This window comes from Panthera leo, chromosome B4 (assembly GCF_018350215.1).
Source record: "Panthera leo isolate Ple1 chromosome B4, P.leo_Ple1_pat1.1, whole genome shotgun sequence".
NCBI classification, from domain to species: Eukaryota; Metazoa; Chordata; class Mammalia; order Carnivora; family Felidae; genus Panthera; species Panthera leo.
The window spans coordinates 131,697,856-131,725,513 of NC_056685.1; the positions used below are offsets into that span (position 1 = coordinate 131,697,856).

Here is a 27,658-nt window from a genome sequence, read left to right on the forward strand (position 1 = left end):
TGCCTTTATTTTCTCAGCTGCAGTGGGGACCAGCCCTGGGTCAGGTACCGGGTACACTGGAAAGCGTGGTTGGGGCCCACCCCTGTCCCTTCAAGCGGCTTCTCGGGAGGCACTGGATCTGGGGACAGAGTTACAAGGAAGGGCCAGGACCTGTTCCCCTGAGCTGGTAGGTGCGGCTCTGCAGGGGCTCCATCCCAGCACAGGTACGAGGGGCAGATGCCTAGTTCCCGTGGGGAGGATCCGCACTGAAGGCAGACGTGGTCGGTTGTGAAGCAGGTAAGTTCTTCTGCCTTCTGCTCAGATGGCACTGAGAGATGCGGGGAAAGCTGCCCCTTCACACTGGGGTGTCTGTGAGGCCTAGTAAAGCCACCTCCCTTCTTTCTCCTGCCAGCCCCTGAGCCCAGAATCGCAGAGCAGGGCCTGCCTCAGGCCCCGTTCCAGCTAGGTTTTAGTGGAGAAGTCTGGTTTCTAAAGTTCAGGAATGAGTCTTTGGGGCATTGTTTAGGCTCAGACTTCAGATTAAAAAAAAACTACACACTCTATTAATCCTGGGCATAATTTATTTTTTTTTTTTGCATAGGCATAAATTAGAATCTGGAGATAAAAAATTCAGAACCAATAGTGCAGCATTTGTGACAGGAGAGCGCAAAATGAAACCTGGTTGTCTGGGGGGGGGGGGGGGGGGGGCGGGGGCTGAGTTGGGGCCAGTGCCAAAGGCCCACAGGTGGCCTTAGGCCTCACCTTCCTTCTAGCTCCATCCCCTTGGAGCCCATTTGGGGCTCAGCCCTGTTCTTACGGCACCTGCCTGCACCGCAGCCCCCCCTTGGCAGCCAGGTTACAAGGAACTGAAATCACCCGGTGCCCCACAGAACGGGGCTAGGAATCAAGCCCAAAGCTTTTCAGTTAAAAAACAGACCTTGAAAAATATATACATAATACAGCAGAGTCTGCTGGGTCTCAAAGCCCTCTCTTCCCCCAGCCCACACCCCTGACAGCACCCCACCCCCCCTAGAAAACGAGCCAGAAAGGAAACGATCTGAGCAAGAGCTGAGAGTCTCAAGGGAGTAGCTGAGCCCCTTACAGTCAGGTGGTGGTGGGACAAGGCCCACAGTGCAGACAGGCCTCTTCCCACCATGACACCCTGAATGTCACCATCATTCTCATTGGACCATCCCGAGAATCTGGGGAGTATGCTGCTCCCCACCCTTTTAAGCCTACCCCAGCTGCTTATGGCCTCAAAAGGCAGGTCTGGGCTCCCTGCACCTTGGGGGAATGTGGCAAGCTTGCTCTGGGGCACAGGCATGCCCTAGCAGGAATGGGGAGCAGAGTGGGCCTCGGTCCCAACATCAGGGGAGAGAGAAAGCACTAACCCCAGCAGAGGGGGAATCCTACCGGCTGCCCCTGTGACCCCTCAGAGCCAGAGAGGCAGCCTCCCTTAGAGGCTCATAGGAGCCCGACCCTCAAGGGTATGAGAAGCCCCGTGGCCCACTCTGACCCAGAACACATACAGTGTATAGAGAGGCCTTTGGGGGACGTTAGGGGGTCAAGCTCCGTAGGTTGATGGCACTAGATTTCTGGAAGAGCCCGGCTGCCCTGCACAAGCAGCTTCCTGCCTGGGGCTCAGCCCCAGCCTGCACTGTGAGCACCTTCCTCCTAGAGGACGTCACTTCCCTGCCTGGTGATAGGGGCAGCTCACCTGCCCCAGGCCCTTGCTTGTCCCACCCATGGCTTTGGCACCTGCTTCATTCACACGCCTACCAACCGCAGCTCCTTGGGTGCCAGCCCCCTATCCTGGGTAAGGGGCAGACAGGTTTCACCCACCTTTGCTGGGATGACATATGTCCACTCACTGCCTCTCCCCCTGCCTCATGATCCCCCATGATATGCTACATATATACACCCTCCCAAGAGGGGGAAGTAGACACCCAGTGCCTGGCACAAGGAGGTCACAAAAAGGGACGCCGGAACTTGCTGTCTACCTCGAGCTGCCCCGCGCTAGGAAAGCCCTGCATATTCTTTCTTGTCTCCATCGGGCCAGAGGTTCTTGCTCCTGGAAGTCAGTGCGCTGGTCAAGCATGTGGGGAAGGGGCAGGGGTGCTGCTCTCCCACTCCCAGAGAAGGGGCACGTGCTGGGAGGGGCTGGCCTCCCAGCTGGCTGGCAGCAGCACAGAGAAGGCCTAGTGGGTGGGTTCCCCATGCACCCGGAAGCGGTAGATGCAGGTGTACTCGGGGTGGCCCCAGTTAGTCAAGATCCGAAGCTCCACCACCTGGTATGTGGCCATTTTAGTGTCCTGGGTAGAGAAAGAAGGTGTTAAGAGTGTCCCAAGCCCTCAGACCTCGCTGACAGGAGGGCAGAGAGGGGGACAGCCACCCCAGGGTCAGATGCCCCCCTCCCATAGGCCTCCACAGCGAACTGGACTGCAAAGCTCCTGTCTTCAGATCATGGAGCAGAGTTTCCAGCTTGTGGGCCGAGGAGTCCCAGGGGCTTCAGAGGTCCTCTAGGGGCCATGACCCACAGCCACATAAAAATGGCCTTGTAGCTGAGGACCAGCCAGATTCATTCCAGACAGATGCACAGGAGCTCTTTATCATGGTCAAGGGACACAATCACTGTCACGGAGGATCTGATATGTGTTGACGGTGGAAAAGAATCCTTTTACTCTGAATTAGGCAGAGTTTTCTTCCTCAAGTTCTTAGCAGGCCTCTGTCCTCTTTGCTCCAAAAGCCACGATTTTTGAGCTTTCGGAGCAAATGGCCCCCAGTTCGACGCCAACAGACACAGCGCTTTCCCGTTCCCTTCCCGTCCTCTGGCCTTCCGCACAGCCGCTTTTCCTCTACTGTCTCCTAAAGGCTCGGTCAGCACACAGCCCCCGGACGTGCCAGGCACTCCCATGGCTCAGTCTTTGGTCCCCTGGTGGCTGCACGGGACTGGCCCACAGGTGCCTCAGACCTGGTGGCCAGACCCACTCCTGCAGTAGCCTGCCTCTTGGCACCTGGGACAGTCCTCCCCTCCCCCTTCTCCACTTCTGTCCAGTCTGACACTTGCGACTGTGTATCTACCTCCTCTCCATCCTCACTCCCGACACTCTCCGCAGCCACTTCCTGACCGGTCTCGTCCCCTGGATGCACCGTTCACACGGTCACATGATCTGACTACAGCGCACGGTCTCGTCACTTCTCTGCCTAAAACGTGGCAGTGCCCACCCCAGCCCCGGGGGCCAGAACTCTTTGGCCTGGTAGCCAGGCCTGCCCCTCTCCGGCCTCCCTTCCCACCACTGTCCCTTTGCCACCTCACCCAATTCTTCACCCCTAGTGTAGCTCTCAAGCTCCCGGCACAGCATTCATCTGGGCCGTCAGAACATTGATTTCTTGGGGCTGCCGGGATCTGGGAGCCTATCTCCTGGGGTGGAGACTGGCAATCTGCATTTCTAACAAGGCCCTGGGAGACTGATGCCCGTTCAGATCGAGGCCAGAAGTCTCCCTCAGAGCCCTAGCCGTGCGGCACTGCCTGAGGCCTAGGAGGACCACCCTCTGACAACTGCCCCCGGCTCCCCGTCCGGGATGGGCCCCTCCGTGTGGATGTCTATGTGGTGCCTCTCCTGTGCCACTTGGACAGCTGTCCCTGTTCCCTGCCTCGAACTGTGGGGAGGCAGGGGCTGTGCCTATTCTTGACCTGAGCCCGCGGTGCCTGACACGGAGTAAGTGCTTGGAAACCATCTGCTGAACGGATAGGAAGCCGAATATACCATTCCGCTGGCACGGCGGAGTCCCATACCTGAAAGTAAAAGGTCTGAATGGGCTCCCCATCCTGGTCGTAGGTGAACTGGCCAAGAAGTGTCCCCTCTTGCTGCGCATCTTCATCAAATCCCTGAAAAGAGAACAAAGGATGGAGGGAAGATCTTGCTCTTAGACGAGTGCCCCAGTCACCCGGGGAAGAATGCTCTCCCTTCCTGTTCCCACACTGGGTCCCCCGCCCCCGAGCAGATCAGCGCCAGCCTTGGTAGGACTCCAGGGGCCTGAGCACTGGACGTGGGTTCTTCCAGCGCAGCCTAAGCTACCATTTCCCAGGCTGGGGCTGTCCCTTCCAGATCTGCCCCCTTCCTCCCAAATAATGGTCCTGGCTCTATCCTTGGTAAAGACTCACAGGGTCCCGTAGCCCCTCTGACCCCCCAGAGGTAGAATACTCACAAAGATGGCAAAGTCCTTGGGGGCACTGGAGATGGTGCTGTTGGGGGACAAGGACTTGGGGACGTGCTCTAAGGTGACAGCAGTGGGGCGGATGCGGGCAGAAAGGCGAACCACAGCAAAGCCCTGGGGCCCCTGGAAGGCCCAGCAGTTGCCCGGGTGCACATCTGGCTGGGGGGACGAGGAGGAAAGGAAGTCCCATCGGCACGGGGCAGGTGACAAAGACGGCGGCCCACCCTGAGCACGGCTTTTGCTGGCTCAGGACGGGAGTCACCCAGCTATGCAGGCGACCTGCTCGGGGCCCCTGCTGCTGCCCTCACGGGTACCTACCTGGAGAATGACTCGGGGCGACTGGGAATGGTACCACAGGGGGATGCCGAAGAGACTGAGGAGGGCCGTCTTGGTCTCATAGGTCTCAGAACACCGGGTGCTGATAACACTAGCCCCTGAGACAGGAAAGACAGGCAGCGTGGGCACCTAAAGCTGGACCCCAGCAGGGGAGGGAGGGAGACGCCGACACCTGTGCTGCTCACCGGCCCAGGAACTCGAGAGGGGACCCCTACTGCCATGTCCTCTCTCAAGGCGGGAGGGCAGATGCCCCAGGCCGTCTTCAACCTCACCCCAACTACAGCTGTGAGCGAGCATCAGTTTCCCTGGCCAAGGATGGTATTCCGTTCATCCGGACTTCTCCAAGTTTCTTCGCCTGCCTTTGCTGTGATTCCTGCCCATCTCGAGCCCTGCCCGCCTAGCACCACGGCTGCCCGGCAGAAGCCGGGGGGGGCGGCCAGCACGGGACCAGGCTCTGCAAAGTGGGGGGAGCGCACACACACACCTCCTGATTCCAGGGCGTAGTCCACCATCCCGATGCGGTCCTCACTGTAGCGCTTCAGGGCCTGGTTTACAATGCGCTGCACCTGCTAGAACAGGCATCCGAGGCAGCTGCCACGAGCAGCAGACCCGGCCACCCTTGGGCCCCCACTGCTGGGGGCGAGGGAACCCCGGACTGGCCCCCTCCTGTGCTGCGCCACACACTGGTGTCCAGCCACACGTGCCACTTAACCTAGATGCGCCCCCCTCGCCCCCACCAGCCCCAAAGCAAGCACCGGAGCCTCCCGCACGTGGTCTTGGGACGTACCGGGAAGCTGGCAGTGCGCGACTGCGCGGTCTAGGACTCCCAGGGAGGAGGGCGCTGGACGAGGGGGTGAGGGTGGGGGTTGTCCCCGGGGCCCCACGGTCCTCACCTCCTCTGTCACCCCGATCACGCCTTCCCTCTGCAGCGTCAGCCCCAGGCTGGCGGCGGCCTCCCTCGCCGACTCGCCCCGCATCTCGGCCACGTGGGCGAGGATCCTGCCCTCCAGCTCCCGCAGCTGAACTTGCATGTCTTCCTGCTGAAGGAGCCCGTTGCGGGTCCCCCCGCCGCGCAGAAGGAACTGACTGATCCAGGCAGGGAACCGGGACTCCACCTGGCGGCAGAAGGAAGGTCTCTGAGAGGCTCACGGGGACAGTGCCGCTGTGGCGGCTCCTGGCTGGAGTGGAGGGGGCGGGAAGAGAACACAAGCCGGGAAGGGAAGGGCCAAGCACACCCCGCTAGTCCACCTGAAGGAAAGCGTTACGACCAACTCTCCGTGTTACTGGTAACAAAACAGGAAGAACTGCCTACGAAAGCCAACATCTGGGCCAAGTCCAGACTCAGGGGACTAGCAGGCCACCAGGGCAAAAGGCTCTCTGCCGTACAGACTCGTAGGACAGACACTCTCAGAGGACACGGTGTTCGGCAGGGGACTTGGATGGTTCCAACTTACGTCATCCCTCACCGCCTGCAGCTGCTGGGGCAAGAGGCCCACTTGGTCTGCCACCGAGCTCTGCTTCAGGCTCAGGGCCGCCAGCTCCTGCCGCAAGCCTGCCAGCTGGCCCTCCAGTCGCCCCAGCTCCTTCATGGAGTTCTCTCGGAAGGACTCTTGGGTCATCCTACTCCCAAGGAGAGGAGAAAAGAGTAAGCCTTGGATCTCTGGTGAGGTGTGAGGCCACGCCGCGGAACACAAGGGGATCCCCTAGTTGGCTCCCGACAGAAGTGAGTGCCCAGCACCTGCACACGAATGCAAGGCCTCCACCTAGGGACCCTGGCTGTAGAACACAGCCCCAGTGCCTTCGAATTGGCTTGCCGATCCCAACGAGCGAATTCTTATCCTGTTCCCTTCCTAAGACCAGAGCCATAATTCACTCTGCCTCGGCCTCTCCATCCTCCACACGGGTGGATGTCTGGGGCACGGAAGGCAGCCTGCATGCGTGTGTACAGAAAAGGTAGCGGGTCTACAAGTGAACCCACAAATCCCAGTTCTCTTGTGGTGCCCCTCCCGCACCCAACCGTTCTTGCCCTTCAGATGTTCCTGAGCTAGTTTTCAGCCATCCCCTCTCCGTTCAGAACACAATCAGAACTCTGCTCCGGGGCTCTGCTCCCCAGGCCTGCCAGGGTGTGGGGTGGAGGGGTCGGGGGTAGAGCAGACCCAGGCCGGATGGCAGTGCCCATTACCTTTGCCACTCGGACTTCAGCTCCTGGAGTCGAGCCTCAGACTCCTGTAAGCAGGAAGAAGGCAGAAATACAACATATGCCAGGCTCAGAGCAGTCAGTCTCCCAGAGCAGGATCTATTCTGTCTGGAGTCTCTGTTCCAGCAGAGCCCTGCCCCAGGCTCTCCTGACTGCTCCAGCAAACATTAACCACCTCCTGGCCTAGGTCCTCATGAGAGGCTTGCCCCATCCGCATGCTTAGGCATGCATACATTCCCTCATTCATTCAGCATCTTATACCCAGCACAACAGGCCTCTTGAAAGCGACCCTTCCTCAAACACACCCCCGGGCATCCCTGCAAAGCATTCCTGTGCACGTGGGTTCAGCCCCAGCAGAAGTCAGGAGATGACACCCCCGCCTCATCTAGTGTCTAAGCACCCTTTGGGAGAACCAAGCTGCCTCAGCCCAAGAGCAGATGTTGAACTATAGATCAGGGCGCCACTGGGGAGGCCCCAGGCGCCCCTGAGTCCACCAACCTGGGAGGCCTGGACGATTTTCTTGAAGAGGTCTTCCGAGTCTTGTTGATGTTCTGCTCTCAGGGTGACCAGCTCTTCCTGTCAGACACAGGGGAGCGTCTTGAGGATTTTACTGAGTTACGTGCAGAGGGAACTTAAAACCAGTAAGTGGCAGAACTGGAGACTGAACCAGGCCCGTCCGCCTGCAAACTTCGGCTCCTGGCCTTCGTGCCACAAGTGCTTCTCAAACACGCAAGACCCCCTTGATCTCTGCTGCACTCCTACTGTGCCAGGCACTCTGTGGTCTCCTGTTTCCACAGTCGGGGTTGGGAGTGCACGGGGAAACCTGAGGGTCTCCATTTTAGAGGAAGGAACGAAGGCTTAGAGAAGGTGAGTGACTGCCAAGTGACACGGCTGTCCCTCTCATGTCAGGGTGTGCAGGGCCTCGCCCCTCCACCCCACACACCCACGGTGTCACCCACACGCCACTCTGCTCACGCTCAGAGACCTGGATCCGAGCGGCGGTGTCCCTACGGAAGTCCTCCTTCAGGGCAGCCTCGCGGCGGCTCACCAGCCCTTCTAGAAGCGCCAGGGTGTCCTCGTGGCTCAGGCCTACGTGGCCTCCCCCACCAGCGGCCCCTTGCCGCAGCTCCAGACGCTCCAGCCGCACAGCCTCCTTCTGCCAGTTGGAGGAAAATTCGGCAGCGAGAGCTTCTAGGCGCCGCTCCAGAGAGTGTACCCGGGACAAGATGCGCTGCTCAGCCTGCTAGGGGGTGGGAGGGAAAAGCCATAGAGGTGAGGGGCCTAGGACAACAGTGCTTCCTGGAGAGAAAGGGAAGGGAATCCCAGGAACACCCAAATGTGAACTCACTGGCCCTGAGGACCACCCGTGCTCAGCGAGGTGAGTACCCCAGCAGGGCAAAGGGGTACCGCGAGTATGCAGACACGTGGTGACAGAGTGCAGCACAAGGTCCTAAGGACGGGTGCGCAGGCCAGGCGGGAGGGGACACAGCGCCCTCTCCAAAGAGGGTCCAAATGGAGGAACAGGTCCAAGAAGAGGACCAGAGGAGCGGCAGGGTGGCCTCCCGGGCCGGAGCCAGCCCCCTTCCCTCTCCTACATGTGTGCGTATGCAGGAAAGCGAGCGGCCGACAGGTTCAGCCGCCCACTTCGTTCAAGAGAACTATGGGTAGGGGCGCCTGGGTGGCTCAGTCAGTTGAACGTCTGACTTCGGCTCGGGTCATGATCTGGCAGCTGTGAGTTCGAGCCCCACGTGGGGCTCTGTGCTGACAGCTCGGAGCCCGGAGCCTGGAGCCTGCTTCGGATTCTGTGTCTCCCTCTCTCGGCCCCTCCCCTGCTCACACTCTCTCTCTCTCTCTCAAAACAAACATTAAATTAAAAAAAAAAAAAAAAAAAAAAAAGCTATGGCTAAAAGATGAAACAATTTGAAGAGGCTCTCTTTCTTCTAACTGGATGGCCCACAGAGTAGGTAGAATAAGTCCTTTGGACTGGACGGTGGCACCTGATAGCATGCCACGAATTTTGAAAACCTTGTTGGCTTGAAAACAAAAATCTTTGCCAAGAGAAATTATAGTCTCTCAACTGTCAATTAAAGACCGGGGCCGCCTCCTGAGGGCAGAAGTTGCTTCTGATCTTTAAATGTTGTAACATAGGCAGTACATCTGCAGGACTGAAAGAGCAAAGAGTGACAAGTCCTCTCCTAACCTGTGTCCCATCCACCTGGGGCCCTCAGCCACTACCGGCTCCCACACCAGGCAACTATTTTTATTAGTGTCTTTATGCAAACGTAAGCAAGTACAACAAAGGTGTGTTCGTTCTTTACCTCCTCCTTCTCACAGAAAAGGGAGTCCTGAAATTGAACTGCACTTAACATCCTTACTAACGATTCCAAAAGGGAAAGTTATAATGCCAGAATAGGTCATGATGTGATAACACGGCAGTCGGGAAGGTAATATTCGCCAAAATAAATGGTTAAAAATGTGCTCCCCAGTTAAATTCGGCAAGATACAAGCAAAATTCAGATGTCATTAGGGGAAAAAGAATGAAAAACTTTTCACTGGTGACTTCGTGACATGTATGCACACATTCTGGTTATCTGTGCCCTGTCACCTCCCACGCCACACTGCAGGCTCCTTGAGGACACAGCCTGGGCAGCCTCGGGCAGAGTGCAGACAAGGCTCTTGTCCTCCCGTCCTCCCTGTACTTGTACCCTCTGCAGTGTGGCCTCGGATGTGCTATATCAAGAGGTGGTGTCTACCCCGCCCCCTTTTTTAATGTTTTTATTTATTTTTGAGAGACACAGCATGAGTGAGGGAGGGGCAGAGAGAGAAGGAGACACAGAATCTGAAGCAGGCTCCAGGATCCGAGCTGTCAGCACAGAGCCCGACGCGGGGCTCGAACTCAAGAACCGTGAGATCGTGACCTGAGCCGAAGTCGGACACTCAACCGACTGAGCCACCCAGGCGCCCCTATTCCCCCCTCTTTGAGTCTAGACTGGCTTTGAGATTTACTTCGGCCTGGAACGTGGAGGAAGGGACAGTGTGCTAGTTTTGAATTGAGGCCTGATTTTGCTCTTGTGGCACCACAGTCGTCTGCTAAGAGAACGAGGCGGGGCTCGCCTGCTGGACGAGAAAAGCACGTGTGGCACCCAGCCTGCCCCTGCTGACCCAGCAGCCCGTCCCTGCTTAGACCAGAAGAGCCACCCAGGGCACCCACGGGCTCGTGAGCCAGTCGAATGCTTGCAGCTTTAAGGCACTGATTTTAGGGGTGATCTGTTTGTGGTAATCGGTAACTGACCAGCCCATCGCCTTACTCTTAGAAGATGCTGAGGAAATATTTATGAAACTATAGAGAAGGAACAAAGTAGCTGAAACGATTTGTCTGATTCCTTTTCCTTCTGTTTTTGTTTTGCTTTGTTTTTGTGTGTGCTTAAGATGGCAACTGATTTGGGACAATTTGGAGTCCTATTTAAGCACAAACCGCTCTCCCAGTGCCTGTACCCCAAACAGCAGAGACAGGGGACAAGGCAGTCTACCAGCTAGGACACAGCCTACAGAAGCTATAAGGGCAGAGAAATCAATTGCAAATACAAGGTGAGGACCCGTGACCCTAAGCTACTCACCTGGAAGTCTCTGGACTCCCACACGTCATGCTGCCTGCTGCCGCCCTTCGCCGCCCACCAGGAAACCATCGCAGGGTGGAAGGTCTGCAGCCCATAGGGGTAGAAATACCAGGCACCTGTACACAGAAGAGAGGGGGTTATCCAGGCCTGTGGCCATAAGCCAGAAGGCACACGCTGCTGAAGACGGCGGCCTAATCAACATGGGTTGTTAGCAGCCTGTCCCATTCTGCGAGCTGGGCTGCTGCTGGAAGGCGGTACGAGGGATGGAGGTTCCCATCATTCTCTGAGGCAGCAACTTCCACCTGACGGTCCCAGAGTATGTGCTTTCTCTCACTCCTCAGGAATCCCCATCTTTCTGTAAATGGCAAAACTCAGAGAACATAGCTCTAATAAAGCTAGGGATGATCCAGAGGTACAACCAGAGGACCTGATGGTGGCTCTCAGCCAAGACTGTCCGGCAAGATCACCCAGGAAGCTCTTTGGGCGCCTGAGTGGCTCAGTCACTTAAGCGTCTGACTTCAGCTCAGGTCATGATCTCGTGGTTCATAGGTTTGAGCCCCGCATCAGGCTCTGTGCTGACAGCTGGGAGCCTGGAGCCTGCTTCAGATTCTGTGTCTCCCTCTCTCTCTGCCCTCCCCCATCTTGTGCTCTGTCTAGGGTCTCACTCTCTCTCTCTCAAAAATAAACATAAAAGAAGATCACCAGGAAGCTTAAAAATGCCCAATATCTGGCCCCACTCTCTAGAAAATGAATTCACTGGTCTGGAGTATCCCTCTATAGGTGAGTCTTAAAAGCTCCCCAGATAACTCTAATGAGCTGCCATGGTTGAGAATCCCTGAAACAGGAGACACCTGCTAAGAGAAGGTGCTTCTGACCCAAGACAACACAAGGCTGCAGCCACAAAGACACCCGCATCTTGCTTCAGGGGCCATCTGCGTGTGATGTGTTTACTCCTGAGCTTATGCGTGTGGGGTGGGGGATGAGGGCACCTGGCGAGCCGTATCAGCCAGTGGGTCTCCATCCCAGGGAGACCACACTTGCCACTCAATCATTGGCCGTGAGCACGTACAACCGGAAGCACACGCCCACCAGGCTTTCCATCAGACCCTCTGGACACACCTCACTTAATGCACTCCCTGAGCAGCCCACTCCGCCGGCCCTTCAGGCCCTCCACACACATCGGCCCCATCAACCCTAGGAGGCCACGGTGAAGCTCAAGTTAACAGAGGAACTCCTGAACAAAGCACTATATGATCGTAAAGGGTCATTATTACTTCAAGGGCGATGCCCAGTTTCCACTGGACGTGAACAAGCTGTTCTTGTAACAGCAAACAAAAAGGAAGTCAACACTTGGAAAAATTTTCTACCTGGCTGTTAAATAAAATAAATACTAGTTGAGTAGATGCTAAACCTATAAAACCAGCTCTAAAAAAAGGTAAAGCGTGGTCTTTATAAGTTAACTATAAATTGGTACAATAATTAAAACGGAGCCTGGGGGCCATGGAGGCAACTCACGTGGAATCGTGAGACCGCAACACTGTCAGATTAGAAGCTGAACACGATACATATAAATAATGATTACAACTATGTAGAACACGTCAAAGTCCTAAGATAGAGAATGGAACACCACCAAGCATCTTGTGAGGCTCTGTGCTGACAGTGCAGAGACTACTTGGGATTCTCTTCCCCTACCCCCTCCTCTCTGCCCCTCCCCAACTCATGCTTTCTATCTCAAATAAACAAAAAAAAAATTTTTTAATGAAATATCTTAGTATAAAAAGGCAGACTTCTCTTTACAACTTTATTGTTGGGATCTTAAAGATTGAACTTGATGTCGTAACAAGAATTCACTCACTCAGACTACACCCTGATTTGGAATGCCGGGAAAATGACTACTAACAACAAGATCCCTGGCAAGATCCCTGCTTTTTACCCCAATACTCCTGTACTAGGGCACGTTCTGACTCAGATGGCCCCAAGGATGCTCTATTGACATGCCAGGCAGTCAAGTGCGGCCACCCAAACAGAACACAAGATCAGCGGATTGGGGCATATCCCTTCTCACCCACTGGACACCCTGCAAATGCCACACAGGTCCAAGAGGAGCCAGGAGGGCCAGACAGGAGTGGCCGAGAGCTTGGGACTGAGCTGTCCAGGCTCAGTCTGACTCCACTCATCCTGCCTCTTCCGTTGCCTGTAGGCGATCACCATCCCTCTGGTTTTTGCGTGTCCGCTCAGCGCCAGCCCCCCCACCCACACTGCCCTGCCCCTCTGGCTCACCAGCTCCATTTCGGCCTGGCATGCTCGTCCTACCCCTGCCCTGCAACACCGGGCAAGCTTACCATAGGTCAGGCCGGTCAGAAGCAGCAGCAGCAAGAGGAACCACAGGAATGTCTTCACGGATGAGAAGCGCCTGGGCCACAGGAGGGGACAGCAGGGGAGGAAGAGGTGTCAAGAGAGCATCCAGGGCTCTATATCCCTGCTGGGAGTCTGCAGAGGCTTTCCCTGAGAGCCAAACTAGAGTTGGGAGGGGGATGCCCTGGAGCATCTCATCTTGCCAGGGCTGGACTGGAGACTTTTAGAGCTTTGCCTGCAAGTCTTAGAATAATGGGGACAATGCTGACTCTGAATTTTATTGATGTGATTAAAATAAAAACGGGGTCTTTGTAAAACCTGAAATTTTCATATGTACAAGTCCTCTAACCAAGCAATTCTAGAAAAAAATACAGAACTCCTTAAGCAATATTTTCCTTTAAAAAATTTTTTTTAACATTTATTCATTTTTTTGAGAGACAGAGTATGAGCTGGGTAGGGGCAGAGAGAGAGGGAGACACAGAATCTGAAGCAGGCTCCAAGCTCTGAGCTGTCAGCACAGAGCCCGACGTGGGGCTCGAACTCACGGACCGTGAGATCATGACCTGAGCTGAAGCTGGATGCTTAATCGACTGAGCCGCCCAGGTGCCCCAACAATATTTTCTTGTAGAAAAATATGGAACCTTCTTTTGGTGACACGGATCCACCCTTGGCCCTCTTCTCAGCATAATCCTCAGCCAATCATCCAGCCAGGATTACGTCCAGAGGACCTTGACCTCTTGGCTCAGTCTTTCTTCCCGGCTCTGCTGGGTCAGGGACTTAGAAAATCAACCCACAGCATCATGCAGCGCCTATCCCTGGCTTCTGAACACCCAGCAGAGAACACCGGGTTCTAGACTGCCCCAGGGCCAGGAGGAAAGCTGAACTTTCCTCGGAAACACCACTTGTTGGGCCAGAGCCTGAAACCTGACCAGCCAGAGTAAGACCAGGCTGTCAGACTCAGACGCAGCTGGATGGGGGCTGGCATCTAGCAGGAAGTAGCCAAATAACAGGAACCCATCATTTCAGAATTCTCCCTGAAAGGCTACTGGTTTGGAAGGCAACACCTGACTCGATCCCATTATCTGTCAGGCAGAGAGGGGCTCTGGATAGTCTACTCCTTGCTCACTGATTAAAACTACACGTAAACTCGAGAAAAAGAAACCTTCACAGAAAGGACATATACAGGTTTAGAAGCCTTATCGGTCCCTTCTGTCCCAGGGCTTTCTGAGTCATTGTCAAGGTGGGAGTCTCGCTCACCTGGTTAAAACGAAGACATCGAGGAGGGAGGCAGCTGTTGTCAGGCGATACCAGGTGGTGCCAACCCACCAGTAGAGGAGTCCAAACAGCCGGCCTGGAAGAGGGACCGTCAAGGCCTGAGTGTCGCCCTCAGCCAGCGGCCTGCAGCTTGTGGTTTCAGAGCATGACTGTCTCCACCTGCAGCCCTCCCTGCCGCTACCCCCGATGCTGACCTGCCGGTGCACCTGTCCTCGAATCCCACCTGCCTACTCTGCCAACACTCTCCATCCTGCTCCACAGCTGCTCCTGCCCTTCCGAGTGGGAGCGTTAGAGTGTTGGCTCCTGGTTTCCAGTGGCTTATTCTAGGACGAGCTCTCCCTGCTCGTCCTATGGTCTCTCGGTGGGATGCCCAACCACGGGGAGAAGAGGGAGAAGGGGGAGAAGGGGGAGAAGGGGGAGAAGGGGGAGAAGGGGGAGAAGGGGAAGAAGGGGAAGAAGGGGAAGAAGGGGAAGAAGGGGAAGAAGGGGAAGAAGGGACTGCTGTAGAGAATGGAAATAGCCGTGCACAGAGTAGCCAGCACCCACCTGGAGAAGTGACCACCATCCAGAAAAAAGAGGCTGCCCAAGAGGCTGCGTTCCTTAACCGTGAACCCGAACCACGGTGGTCAGTCTCCGAGTATCCTGCGGGGACAGAGAGGCCACGGCTCAGTCCGTCCTCCCTTTTAAGAGCCCAGAGACAGGGAGACTGCCTATTATTTATCTTCTCCTTTAGACTGTGAGCCGAGACCACGTATCATTCTCCTTCGCATCCCCAGAGCGTCACCCAGGCCTGGCACCTAGCGGGTCAGTAAAGGTCTGTCAAAGGAACGCAACGGGAGGTTTCTGACATTTTATTTCCCTTGAGCTTACTGTCTGCACCCCTCTCCTCACCAGCAATCCTTCGATCCGTCGTTCCGAGCTAGACCAAAGGGGTCAAGCAGCTCCTACGTGTGAAGCGCCCCGTTAAGGCAGACACAGCGGAGTCGACCATAGGCTGCTCCGACTGACGGGGACAGGGCAGTCACAGTATGTCAGGGGCCGCCCCAGGCCTGGGTTCAGGGTGCCACGGTGGCATGACCAGGGGGTGCCCAGCTGGTCTGCGCAGGGGCCTGCCAGATACCACGCTCTCTCAGGCTGGCAGGGGGGCACCTTCCCCGGGCTTCCCGTCACCTCCCCCAGCAGCCCCAGAACCTGCTGGAGCGTATCCCCGAGGCGTCACCCACCTGCATAGTCATCCTCTGAAGAGTAACCTGAGGAGGACCCCAGGAAGTCCTCGGAGCCCTTGTTCTCAGAGAGCCCGTTGAGTTTGCTGCTTTCGGTGCCGCCCGTGCCTCTCCTCCTCCTCACCCGCAGATCCTCACCTGAGGAGGGAAGAACTCGGGGTTCTCCTGGGGCAGGAGGCTATCCCGGAGGGCCTCGTGGAGACACCTTGAGGAGCGTTTCTGACGGACAGGTGGAGCTGACTTGAGCTTCCTCCTGAGCTCCCCGGGTCCATGGGGGGGGGGAGGGGGCTCCGGGCCTGGAGCAGCAGCATCGTGGCCACCTCGTTGTCTGAAGTGGCCTGTGGCCCCTCTTCTGAGGGCTTCTGAGGACGGGGAGCCCTTCCTCTGGCCCGGCGGGGATTAGGAAACCACTGGGGGGGGGGGGGGGGGAGGAGGGGGAGAGTTTGGACCTTAAATTTCCAGAGGAAGCAAAGCCTCTGGGAGGCAGGTTTCGGACACTCACCCCAGTAGGGGTCGCTATGCAGCTGGTCGTCGAGGATGGAGCTCCTGGCAAGGGAGGCGGCCCGGGGGCTGCCAAAGTAGGACTCCCTGACCACCGACTCGCTGTAGTAGGACGTGTGCGTGTCGGAGGAGGGGCCCAGCGGCGGCGCTGGGGAGAGGCGCTTCATGTTGGCGGACTTCCTCTTCAAGGTCCTGTGGGAGGGGAGCCGGGAGGGGAGAGGAGGGGAGCAGGCAGGTGAGCCCAGCCGGGAACAGGAAGGGGAGCCGCTCCGCCCGCCTCTGGTGAGTGGGTCAGCCTTGTTGCCAGGCAACTGACAGCTCCCAGCTGCCGCCTGCGCTAACCACAGGTGCAGTCGCTGCCCCCCGTTATCTCCAGATCCCACCAGCAGTGAGTGATGAAGGCAGGATTCAAATCCAGGTCTCTAACTTCGAAGCCAAAGTTTTTTGTAACCCCGCCCCCTCCCCCATGCTTGTAAGGGAGTAGCAATTTCAGCCACCCACTGAAAACCCAGACCAACTCGACCTGGCCTCCCAGGGCTAGCCAAAGCCTCGTGAGCGGTTATCTGGGCCTCAGATCTGCAAGCGGGGCAGGATGAGGCTGGCGCCTGCTGTAGCTCATTTGCCATGCTCCTCGGACCGGGACCTCTCCTGGGCTGCCTCTGCGGGCCCCGCTGAAGCCCTGCAGAAGGTACTCCTGGGTCTGGGGAGGATGGTCAGACGGGCACATCCGTCCAGAGCAGAGAGGGCTCCTGTGAACCCAGCCCGCACTGGCGGGGTTTCTGGCCTGGCTTATTCTCGAAGCTGCCTCTCCCCACTTCCTGTTCTCTGACCGAGAGGGCAGCAGCCTGGCTTACAATAGGGGGAGAAGAGACAGCAGGGCTGGGGCCTCGCATCCTCAAAGGTGCGAATGCTCCCCCTCGGCTGGATACGGGCACCTGATCTCTGCCCAGTCAGGTGGCGACAGGACAAGGCTGTGCAGCGACCTGCCCAAGCCCTCTGCTCAGCAGGTCAGCGCTATCCGTGGGTGGCCGGGGCGGGGCGGGGGGGCGGGGGTGAGACGGCAGTCCCCTACCTGAGAGGGCTGTCTTTAAACAGGGTGCTCTGGCTCCCCATCACCGAACTCCCTCCACTGCTGCTGCCGCCGTCATCATCGCCCTGGGAGTAGCGCGTGAGGCGCTGGCTTCGGCGAGACATGACGAGGTAGGATGGGGCCTCTCGCCCTGAAGAGAGCCTTGGGACAGAAAGGAAGACCAGTGAGGCCTGGCGGGGGCAGGTGTTTCAGCTCCTCCCGGCGAACAGCCTACCGCCTGCGCATTCAACACAGACAGCCCCAGAGCTGGGGACAAGGGGGCGTGTACAGAGCATCTCCCGGCACCACCCAGCCTGCCGCCAGGCGGCCCTGCCTCGGGCTCACTTAGTGCCCAGGTGGCCTCTCTCACGCTCCCCCACGCTCTTCTGGCTTTCGGTTTGACACGGAGCTGCCTGAGAGGCAGAACCGGACCTTCTGCAGCCTCTAGCAAGTAGCAGAGCAGGTGGAACGTGAGAGGCACGCAACAGACGCTAACTGAATGCCTTTGATCGTTACTGCCCACACAGAGTCTCTAGTCGGGCCATCGCACTACGCTGCCCTCCCCCTGGAGCTGGGTGCGCCCGCCTTCCAGCTGTTTCTCTTAGAGGGGACACACTTCCTTTTCCTTGCGGCTAGACTCGTTGACTCAGGGTCCCAATCCAACGCTGACCGGAGAAGACCTTTCTGGGGTGAGCCCCACCTACATCCTGAAGGTGTCCGCATACCGTAGCCCCTCAGTGATCATTGTAGTGCAACATCAGGGCATCCTGTATGATGATAATTGTGATGACGGAATACTTTGTTGATGCCTCCTGGGTGCCCGGCTTCTCTCGCCCTCATTTCTGATCCTTATGAACACGGGAGGTACCATGACCGCCACTGTGCAAGGGAGGCACCTGGGACCCTGAGACGACCGGTGACCTTGCCCACAGTCCCCTAGCCTGTACATGACAGAGGCAGGGTTTGAGCTCAGATCGGAGAGGTGGCACAGCCTGGCTCTTTCCCCCTCTACCATAATGTTTTCAAGTTGCTTTAGGAAACGTGTGTCCCCAACCAGAGTCTTTGACGGCCCTGAATATGCACAGAACGGGTTGTCACAGGACAAATATTTGTCAACAAACTAACAAAACAGGGAGGTGGAGCGGCCGTGTGGGATCACAATCCCTGCCGGAGCGAAGAAGTCACCACGTGCCGTGGGAAATCAAGGCTCTGGAACGGATACCGAGGACTCAAAGCCAAGGTGAAGAGTCGTGGCAAAAGGCGGTGTTTGACAACCCGGGGCGGGGGGGGGGGGGATTAATTCTACATCATGTAATTCTACATCAGCCTTTCAGATGTAGAAACCCAAATTCAAAATCTCAGATTTCCCGTGTGAGGAGTCTCAATGTGGTGCCTTTGCCTGCCCATGCTACAAAGTCTTTGTTACACTTAGGCCCCCACAAGAGTCCCTGGTACTTGTGACTTATTATCACTTCTCATATTCCTTATACTATTAGTTCCCTAGGTTGTGCAGTGGGTATAGGCTCTAGTGTTTCCCAACTCCAGCCTATGGAAACCAGAAGGTCTGGTTAGTCCAGCCGGACAATTCAGAAGTCCTCTTCTGAAAAACAAGCAGCCTCACGTCTCAGTCTGACTGGTGTCAGGTAGGATGCCCACCTGGCATCCCCCCCCCCCCCCCCCCCCGGTTTTTAGCCAGTGTTAGTAGAGGGACCAATTGGCAGTAGCCAAAGCAGGAAGCTGGCCTGGCTCCTTTTCTGTATTCCTCTCCTTATAAGGTAATGCCACCCCCACTACTGCCCTCCCCACCTAAAAGCTCCAGATGCTCATATAGACTCCTCTTCCTCAACCCCCACCTGCTGAAGTGGACGAAGCCTTCACCCGGGGCGGGGGGGGGTGGGGGGGGTGGGGGCAGAAACAAAGCAACGTTTCTGCCAACTCAAGCTGCTGTTGGCAAGAATATAAATATTCAGACGGAGGGGTGAGGTCGGGAGGGGAGGGGGGGGCGTGGGGAGGGGGGGGCTGAAAGCATCAGCAGTCAGCACCCTCCTCCACCCGCCCCCCCGAGGCTTCTTAGTCTTTGCTGTAGTCCTAGCATTAAAAAAAATAGTTTGCAACTGAGTCCGGTTTCAGAAAATGAGAAAGGTCAGGGCCTGAATCTTCCAAAACAAAACAAGAAATGAATCTCTAGCAGCTCGAATCTTTTGCGGATCTGAATAGACCCCACCCTCACCAACACACACAGTTAAGAAACCCTCAAACAAAACATCCCTCCCCGCTTCTGTGCTGAACCACATCCCTTTTCTCAACTCCACCTTTCCCCACACCCCCCTCAGCAAACTTCTATGGCAGTGTCCACCTAATCTGCAAACTCAGATCTCCGGCGACTTCCACGGGACGTTTTCACACTACTTTCCCTCGTGGGACCTGTAAAACGCTCCAGGGGCTAACTCCCTTCTCCCTTCATTTTCCCCACGGGCTGAACCTGCAGAGATTTTTTTTTTTTTTTTTTTTTTTTTTTTTTTTAAACTAACCACGCGCCTTCCCTGCGGCTCTGCACTAAGTCACACTCCCGCCTCCTATTTGTTTGGTTTCTTTTTTTAAGAACTGAACAAAATGGGCCTCCCTCCTATTCCCGGAGTCTGACGGGCAGAGGGCAGAGAACTGCCTGTCCCTGGAAACTGCCTGCCTGGCACGAAAACACAGGCACTGCCCTGGGCCGGTTTGAGGTAGCCCGGTTCTCGCTCCCCTCCTCTCGGGGAGGTTCCGCCCCGGGGAAGTCCCGCCTGGAGACATCCGCCCTCCGGGCTGACCAGTGGGCGGCCGGCCCCGGGGACGGGGGGCGGGCTGCGGAGATGAGTCAGGGCGGCTGGCCCCGGCACGGCGCTGGCCCTTCCCGACCGGCCCAGGGGCGTGAGCCAGGCGGGGCTGGAGCCTGGCCCGGCTTGGCCGGGAGAGGAAGAACCAGGCCTGGGCAGCTCGGCCCTGGCTGGGGCGGCCCGACGGTGACCCCGGAGTCCGGCCGGGGCCCGCGGGGAGGCGGGAAAGGCCGGCCTACCCCGCCTACCACCCTTGCCCCGCACGTCCGCCCGCCAGAGGCCTACCGCCGGCTGTTACCTGCTGCCGCGGCTGCTCCGTGCGGGGCCGGGGGCGTCCGAGGCCCGCTGCGCCGCCTGGGCGCGCCCCCTTCCCGCGTCCGAATCCTGCGAGTGGCGCTAGGCGCGGGGACCCGGGGCGCGCGGCGCGGGACGAGGCCAGCGGGCCGGAGGGCGCAGCAGACAATGAGACCCGCGCAGAACCGCGCTGCGCGAGTGGGGCCGGCCGGCGCGCGCGTGGCCGAGTGTGTATGTGTGCGTCTGCCAATCAACGCTGACAGGCCGCCGCCCATTGGCCGGGCCCCGCCCGCGTCACCGCCCACTGCCACCGCCCATTGGGCTGTTTGAACACAAAGGCCCCAGTTCGCTCCGCCCGCCGCGTGGGCCCCGGGGGCCCGGCGAGCCTTGCCTGGAGTCCGCGCGTGGGAGGCGCGGGGGGCGGTGCCGAGCCCCGGGAGCACGCAGCTGGAGCCCGCAAGTTGGGGCTCGGCCGGGGCCTGACTGCGCACTTGACTCCAGGTCTGGTGGCTCAAAACACCTGATCCCGCTCTGGTGGCTCAAAACACTGCCTCCTGCGCCTCACCCCACCCGTGGACTTCCGGCCGTGGCGTCCCCACGCTCCGCAAACGGACTCCACACGCGGGATGCCAGGGCTTTAAAGGCATCGGGTGGTTGGGGAGACACAGCCTCTCTGAGGACGGCTCCCCACTAACCCCCCACTTAGTGGGGAGCAGGAAAAGTAGAAGACCCTCGGCCTAAGGCCCACCTGGAAGGGTAGCTAGTAGTTAGTCCTCAGCGGACTAGCCAACGATTGTTGAAGGGATGCTAAACGCCTGGCGCATGCGTAATTGTCCTTTTAGCCAGGCATTTCCACACCCATTTTAGAGGTAAGGAAACAGGTTCATAGAGGTTTTAAGTGATTTGCTTCAAGTCACAGCCAGAAGGAGGCAAAAGTGAGATTGGGAGATTCTCCTCGCGTCCAAGTCGGCTTTTTCTGCTTAAGAGTTGATTTTGGGATTCCAGACAGGGCAAGGAGGCTCTGGCATTTCCCCGTCTGCCCCCAGGGCCCCCAAGTTTCACTGCAGAAAGGAGGGAGTTTGCTACATTTGGTACTGAGAAAGCAGGGCTGGTTACGTCTTCCTCTGCCTCGCTCAAATTTATGTGACTGATAGATAATGAATGAGCACAAATGTCACCTGACTCCTGCCACCGGCCAACTTTACCCAAGTAGCAAGTGCACAGCTTGGGAGGAGTCATTTCCTGTGCAAATGCTTCTAAGGGTAACAGTGCCGTTATTTCACGCTTAAAGCACCAAGAGGAAGAGACACGAAATTACAAAATCACTGAGACAGGGCAGGAAGGCACTGGGGGTAGAGGCGTGAGGAAGAGTGAAACCCTTGTGCTAAGTTGACTCCAGACAAAAAAAAAACGACCCCTCTCCCTGGGCCTCTACAGGCCCACCTGGGAAAAAAAGGGGCCTCACCTGCACTTAGAGCATCTTGAAGACAAGGGTTAGATGACAAACTGCCTGGCTTTCCAGGACCTCACGTGGGGCCTGAGTATCTGCTGACCGTGGAAGGAATAAAATGAGAATGCAAATCAGATGTAGGGCCAGCATGCAGGGGCCTCCCTTGACACCTTCTCACCAGGGCACTTAACTCCCCAATCCCGTGCTGGTCAATTCCAATGGAGGGCCTGTACCTCGCCACCACCATTGCAGAACCTGTTTCGCTCTCCCAGGATCCTGGCAGAAGGACCCTTTTCCGGAATGTGCCTTCTGCTGGTCTCAGGCGGGGGCCACGCCCACAGGCGGCGTTGCCTCTGTGGGCCTGCCGGGTGGCGAATAATGGCCCCAAGGATATTAGGTCCTAATCCCTGGAAACTGTGAAGGTGACTGAAGACAACATTAAATGAAGGGTTTTGAGATAGGGAGATTATCTTGCATTATTAAGGTGGCCCTAAATGGAATCCCAAGGGTTCTTTAAGAGGGAGGCAGAGAAGAGGAGAGGGCAGAAATTCGAGTGGTGTGGCTATAAGACAAGGAATACTGGAGGCTGCCAGAAGCTGGAGGAGGCAAGGAACGGACTCTCCCCTAAAGCCCCCAAAGGGAGCATGGCCCTGCTGACACTTTGATTTCGGTCCGTTGATTTTGATTTTGGATTCCTGGTCTTCTGAACTGGGAGAGAATACATTTCTGTTGCTGATAAGTCACCGAATTTGGGCTGACTTGTTACAGCAGCCACAGAAAAGTAACAAGGGCCCCGGAGAAATTCTCGCCTTTGCTGTTGAGGTCTCCCGCGTTTGTGCCGTGCCCCTCCGTCCGTCCTGACTGTCGTCACTGATGCCACCCATCGGACTTGTGAGATCACACGCAGACCCGTCTCCCCATCTCTCGGCGCCTCGCCTGTCTGCCGTCCACTCATTCAGCAACCCTCTGCCCTTCTGGGCTCTTCCCTGTGCGGCCGCCATTCAGGTGGCCAGTCTTCCCCCAGCTCGCTTCTGCCCTCGTTCTCGGCCCCGTTCTTGCTCCTCCCCTCTCTCCTCATCATCTCAGACACAGTGGCAGGGCGGGCGGTGGACAGCTTTGCCCACTGGAACAAGGGGGCTGACAGTGTAGACGCTGCAGTGGGGCCACACGATGGCTTTCCTTGTCGCTAGACAGTTTTGCCTTGGTGGCTCCTTCTTTCATTTTATATGTATGTGTAAACACACACACACACACACATATATAAAGTTATACGTATACATATATATTATATATGTATATATGTACATATATATAAAGTTTATTTCTTTATTTTGAGAGAGACAGAGACAGCGTGAGTAGGGGAGGGGCAGAGAGAGGGAGAGAGAGAGAGAGAGAGAGAGAGAGAGAATCCCAAGCAGGCTCCATGCTGTCAGCACAGAGCCCGATGCGGGGCTCAAACTCACAAAACCATGAGATCATGACCTGAGCCGAAACCGAGAGTCAGAAGCCTGAGCCCCCTGGGTGCCCCCATAAAAAAAAAAAAAAAAAATATATATATATATATATATATATATATATATATATATATTTATTTATTTAAAGTTCTATATTATGATCACATTGGCCGAAAGAGTACTGCAATGTAGGCTTGATTCATGAGTAAATATTTATTACTATTATATGTAATTTTCCTTCTGGCGTTAAAAGGATGAAAACGAAAACGAAAACATTTCCGTGGGCCCTGGGCGCCACGCCTGTTCTGCCTGATGGGAAAGTTCGCCGTGCGCTGGGGATGTTCGAGGAACAGCTCAGCCCGGGGGGAGCCCGAACGGGCCCACCGGGGCGCTCCTGGGCCACAGAACACTCTCTGGCTCTCACCCAGACCAGCCAGAGGAAGTGAGGCGTCAGGGTAGGAGTGATAAAAAGTGAGGAGGATACAGGAGCCGCAGCCCTGGCTCCAGGCCAGGTGCCCCACTTGCTTGCTCTGTGACCCGGGGGGCGGCCACTTGGCCTCTCGGAGCCATTTGCCTCGCTCATAAAACGTGAATAGTAGCGACCATCCTGTGTGTGACCTTGGACGAGTCAGCAAGGCCCCCTGGCCTCTGTTTCCTCGTGTGTGAGGTCGAGTGAGGAGAGAAACTGCTCAAACATCAAGGGCTTTTGCCACTGGAGATCTTTGGGAAGACGAGGGAGGAGGTCAGCCTCCTGGTCTGTCGTGGCTCGTAGTCAAGTCAGGGAGCTTCTCTGTGCCTCCAGAGACCCGGGCGCCCACATGGAGGTGGAATGACCTGTGTACCCCTCTGCCTGCCCCACGTGCCAGGGACGGGTCCATAGCGCTCAGTCGTGCACACAAGTGACACACAAGTGACAGTAAAGCCTCCAGCCACCTCACTGCTGCCCAGGCCACCTCTACTTCCTCTCTGCTGTCAGCACAGGTCAGCAGCCAAGGGTGTCCGCGTCTGTCACTTAATCATCACGAGCACAGCATCCTTGTTGGGGGTGCGGTGCGGGAGGACTTGACTTTAATGTCAGGCTTCCTGGCAGCAGGAACACGTTTGGCAGCTACGGGGGAGGAGGGGGTGGCCTCAGAGGATCTTGGGGCCCTCCCACCCCCCAGGGCTGTTTCTCTATCTCCTTGGGATCTGATGTGGGCTCCCCGTTCCACCCTGCCCCAGCTGGCGACAGGACTCCACATTTATGGGATCTTTCATCCCGAGAACTCAAAGAGCTCTGTCACTGGGTGGCAAGCACAGTTAAGCCTGTTTTATGGACGGGAAAGGCCAGTCCGAGGAAGGAAAGGTACTGGGGCCAGGTTACTAAGTGGGCCAGCCGGGCGCCAGGGACCTGGAACAGAAGGACACTCCCAGCCAGGCTCTTATGGGTGACTGCCTTAGTCGTCTCTGTCCCCCCACGCCTGTTACAGGGCCAGCCTCCTAACAACCGCTCAGTAAACCTGCTTCCGCTAACTGCCTGACTCCCCAGCCTTCAGACACCCCACACCCCAGTGTGGCAGCCGCAGACCCCTGAGTGCCCCGCTTGCACTCCCCAGAGCTGAGCCCTCCTTGGCCTCACCCAGGGCCCCTCCCGCTCGCACACCTTTGCCCAGGCCGCGCACTGGCCTAGAATGCCCTTTCCCCATTTCTCGGCCTGATGAATCTCTACAAAGCTTTCAAGGATGGGCTCAAATGTCACTTGTCCCAGGGAGGCTTGCTTCCTTGCCTGCAAACTCCCCAGGCGGGAGGAAAGGCTCCCGTACCATGTTCCGGCATCCCTCATCCCCCTGTCCAGGCGCTTCTCACACTGTGTTCTGGAATGGGAACACCAGTCACCCACAGCGCCCAGGGATAGCGTGAGCTCTAGACAGGCCAGTGCCTGGCACTCGGTGGAAGCTTTGACGATCACTCCTTGCCCCCTGCAAGGCGTCTGGCCGAATGGCTTGCCCGGCCTCTGCGGTCAGGAGGCCAGTCAGAGGCAGCACTGGGGCCTCTGAGGGCACTGGCCCCTGGGCCACTGCTCATGGGCTCATGTAGAAGAACTTGCCTGATACCCCCGTGAGGTTGTCTCTCCTGCAAATGACTCCCAGCCCCTTGACATCCCCACCACCGGCTCCCCCTCCTGTGGGGACGTTGCTGGGCCCATCAATCAGCCCTTCTCAGCCTCAGTGTCCTCATCCGTACAATGGGGATGGCGTTGACGTGTCTACTTCATACAAGCTTAGCCCAGTGCTTGGCACAGAGTGAAGTGCTCGATCAACGTCGACTGCTTTCTAATTTACGAAGCATTTGTTCACCCGATGCCGACTACGTGCCTGCTTTGCCAGTGACCCAGAGCTGGTCCCGCTGGAGAGGGCTGCACCGGACGACAGGGGCAGCGGTCCTCACAGCATTGCTATTGTTGGTGTGGCCAGCAGGCCTCTCCCACGCAGGGACAGACCTCCGAGGGGCCCTCGGCCCTCAGCACCCAGCTGTCAGCGCAGCAGCTGGTACGGGGAGGAAGGTCCCATCATGAGTCACTCGGTGCAGTTCCCAGAGAGGGCGCAGGACTTGTGAGCCCTTGGGCGTGGCTGGGGGCGTTTCAATCTGGGGACCCCAGATCATTCAGTTCTCCTGTGCCCCGCCCCTGTTTCCTGGGGGTATGTACCTCCGCGGGCGTGGGCCAATCTGGCTGACTGGTTCTGGTGGCCCATAAGTGGGGCGGGGCAGGACAGCAGAGGCCACCTGTGGTCACCTGCTCGGCTCAGCCCTACCAGCCCGTGAACTTCTCGGCCAGCACCTCCAAGGGCACCGTGTCCAGCCGGGTCGGCAGCCACAAGCCCAGGGCCTCCCTGTGCTCAGACTCCCGCATGCCATCGCTTCCTGGTGGTCAGGGGCTGTGGGCTCAAGAAGTTTCCCTTCCTGTGACTCAGCCTTCTTGTCACGCTCTTGACATCTTTCCTCTTGGGGCCAGGGTGGTTGCGTTTATTTGAAATTCAGGCAGTTTCTCAGTCTTCCCTCTCCGGCCCCTCCGCAGCCGTCAACCCCCCACCCCAGATCCTTCAGAGCTGGGTCCCTGCTCCACTCCACGCCTCACCCCTAACTGCCAGCCTCCCTCCCGAGACCAGCTCCTTGAATCCTGTCCCCCTTCTTCTTCCCTCCTAGGCTCCAACCTTTCCCCTGGGAACCCCTCAGCGCAGTGTGACCTCCTCCTCCCTGCCCAACAGTCCCTCTGCCCCTTGGGGCCCCTCATGCTGTCGCCCTCCCCTAAGAACTCCAGCCCCAGAACTGCATTCTGAATGATCTCTGCAGCAACCTGGTTCTGTGCCCACTCCATACTTTCTCTTCAGCCTCCACAAAGCTTCTAGAACAATCTTCCTTAAGCACAGGCTGGACTTTGTCCCCTGCCTCTGGCTTACCACCTGTCCTTGGCTCCATCAAGCCCAAGGTCAGGTCCAGCCTGGCCTCGAGGGCCCCCATGGCATGGCCTCTGTCTGCACCTCCCCCCCACCCCCCGGCCCTGTGGCCTTCCCTCCCCACCTTACACAGAAAAGAATTAGTACACCAGCCTTGAGACAGAGACCTGCTTTCCAAGCTGGCCCTTGGCTGGCATCTGGAAGCCTGGATTTCTGGATGGTGCCCCCCATTGCCCAATAAGAGTGGCTCACTGTGCTATTCCCCCAGAGCCTAGCATAGCAGGTGCTCAATAAATACCAGTTGAGCGAATAAATAACAGCCTTCCCTGGTGCGCATTGTTGTCTCCCGATGAGAAAAAGGGATGTGATGCGTGATTCGTCCAAGGTCACGTGGCCAGTTACTGACAAAACCAGAGCCTTCTGAATCCAGGGCACGTGTCTCGTTTCCTTTGGCCAGGGGCTGCCTGAAAGCTCAGAGGGAGGTGCAGGAACCACACGGGCAATGAGAGAGGGGCCCAGTGGGCACCCTCTGTCCACGGCCTCGACCAGAGCTATTCCAGAGGACAGGTCTGTGCCCACTCACTTGGCCTTTTGCTCTTGCCGGAGGAGCATCTCCAGGGGCTGCGCCAGGCCCGCCGCACAGCCCGGGCTCAGTACTGCGGCCGGAGGGGCGTGCGCGGTTGCTGGCTGCCCCGGGGAGCAGAGCCGAAGGCGGTGCCAGGCCTCGGAGGGACCTGCCTGGCTCCTGTCCCTCCGGGCTCAGCCCGCCCAAGTGCTGGGGAGGGCGTGGGGGCGGGAGGGCCTCCGCCCCCCATTCTGCCACACAGCGGTAACTCCCTTGGGCTCTGGCCCTACACCACCTCGGATTAATTTCACTTCTGCCACTTTCCCCAGATCCCAGCTACACCTGTGCCCGGATTCTGATAATGTGTCCCCTCTCTGTAGCTGCCGGGGCGCGGCGGAGTAGTAGAGGGGGCACAGGAGCGTAAGCCCTCTTGTGCTGCAGTGATCAGAGCACGGGCATCAGAGGGCTCGAGTTGGCTCAGGCCTCCCGTGTACCCAGGAAGAAGTTGGGGGACAGCAGCATGCAGCGCACGTGATCCCTTTCGGTCACAGAAGCATCGCTTCCCAGCCTGCTCCCACAGCCCCCAGGCTTACTGTTCAGAGCACAAGCGAAGATAACGCAGTAAACACAAAAGGGTCCCCTCATCATTTAGCTGCGGTGCCAGCGAAGGTCATGGCACCAGCACCTTGGAACGACTCGGGCCAGCAAGCCCTGCCCCAGAGCCTCCTCCCTGTGCCCCCGCCCCCAGTCTGTTCCTTTCCTTTCTCAAACTCCAGTGACAGCCACAGGGACTTGCCTACCGTTTTCACACCGTCAGGCTGCTTCTAGCCTCCACGCCTCTGCTTGTGACCTCTACCTGGCAGCCCATGTCACTT

At 57.4% G+C, this 27,658-nt stretch overlaps 1 protein-coding gene across 4 annotated transcripts; it reads right to left on the reverse strand.

The window, feature by feature from the left end:
• Positions 1-48: 48 nt before the first annotated feature.
• SUN2 (Sad1 and UNC84 domain containing 2) lies at positions 49-20,112 on the reverse strand. Of its 4 annotated transcripts, none has more exons than XM_042947822.1 (18): positions 19,885-20,112; positions 16,774-16,932; positions 15,703-15,893; positions 15,201-15,338; positions 14,524-14,619; positions 13,960-14,053; positions 12,690-12,760; positions 10,348-10,463; positions 7,716-7,970; positions 7,229-7,306; positions 6,716-6,759; positions 5,988-6,153; positions 5,427-5,648; positions 5,018-5,099; positions 4,516-4,631; positions 4,189-4,356; positions 3,776-3,868; positions 49-2,291 (listed from the first exon to the last, which is right to left on the reverse strand). In XM_042947822.1, exons 2-18 carry the CDS (start codon positions 16,893-16,895, stop codon positions 2,178-2,180), a joined length of 2,166 nt encoding a protein of 721 aa, XP_042803756.1. In that variant the 5' UTR covers positions 16,896-16,932; positions 19,885-20,112; the 3' UTR covers positions 49-2,177. The 4 variants fall into 4 exon arrangements, with proteins under 4 accessions (XP_042803756.1, XP_042803753.1, XP_042803755.1 ...); XM_042947819.1 differs by having other exon boundaries at positions 5,018-5,102; XM_042947821.1 differs by having other exon boundaries at positions 7,716-7,973.
• Between the last annotated feature and the right edge of the window lie 7,546 nt (positions 20,113-27,658).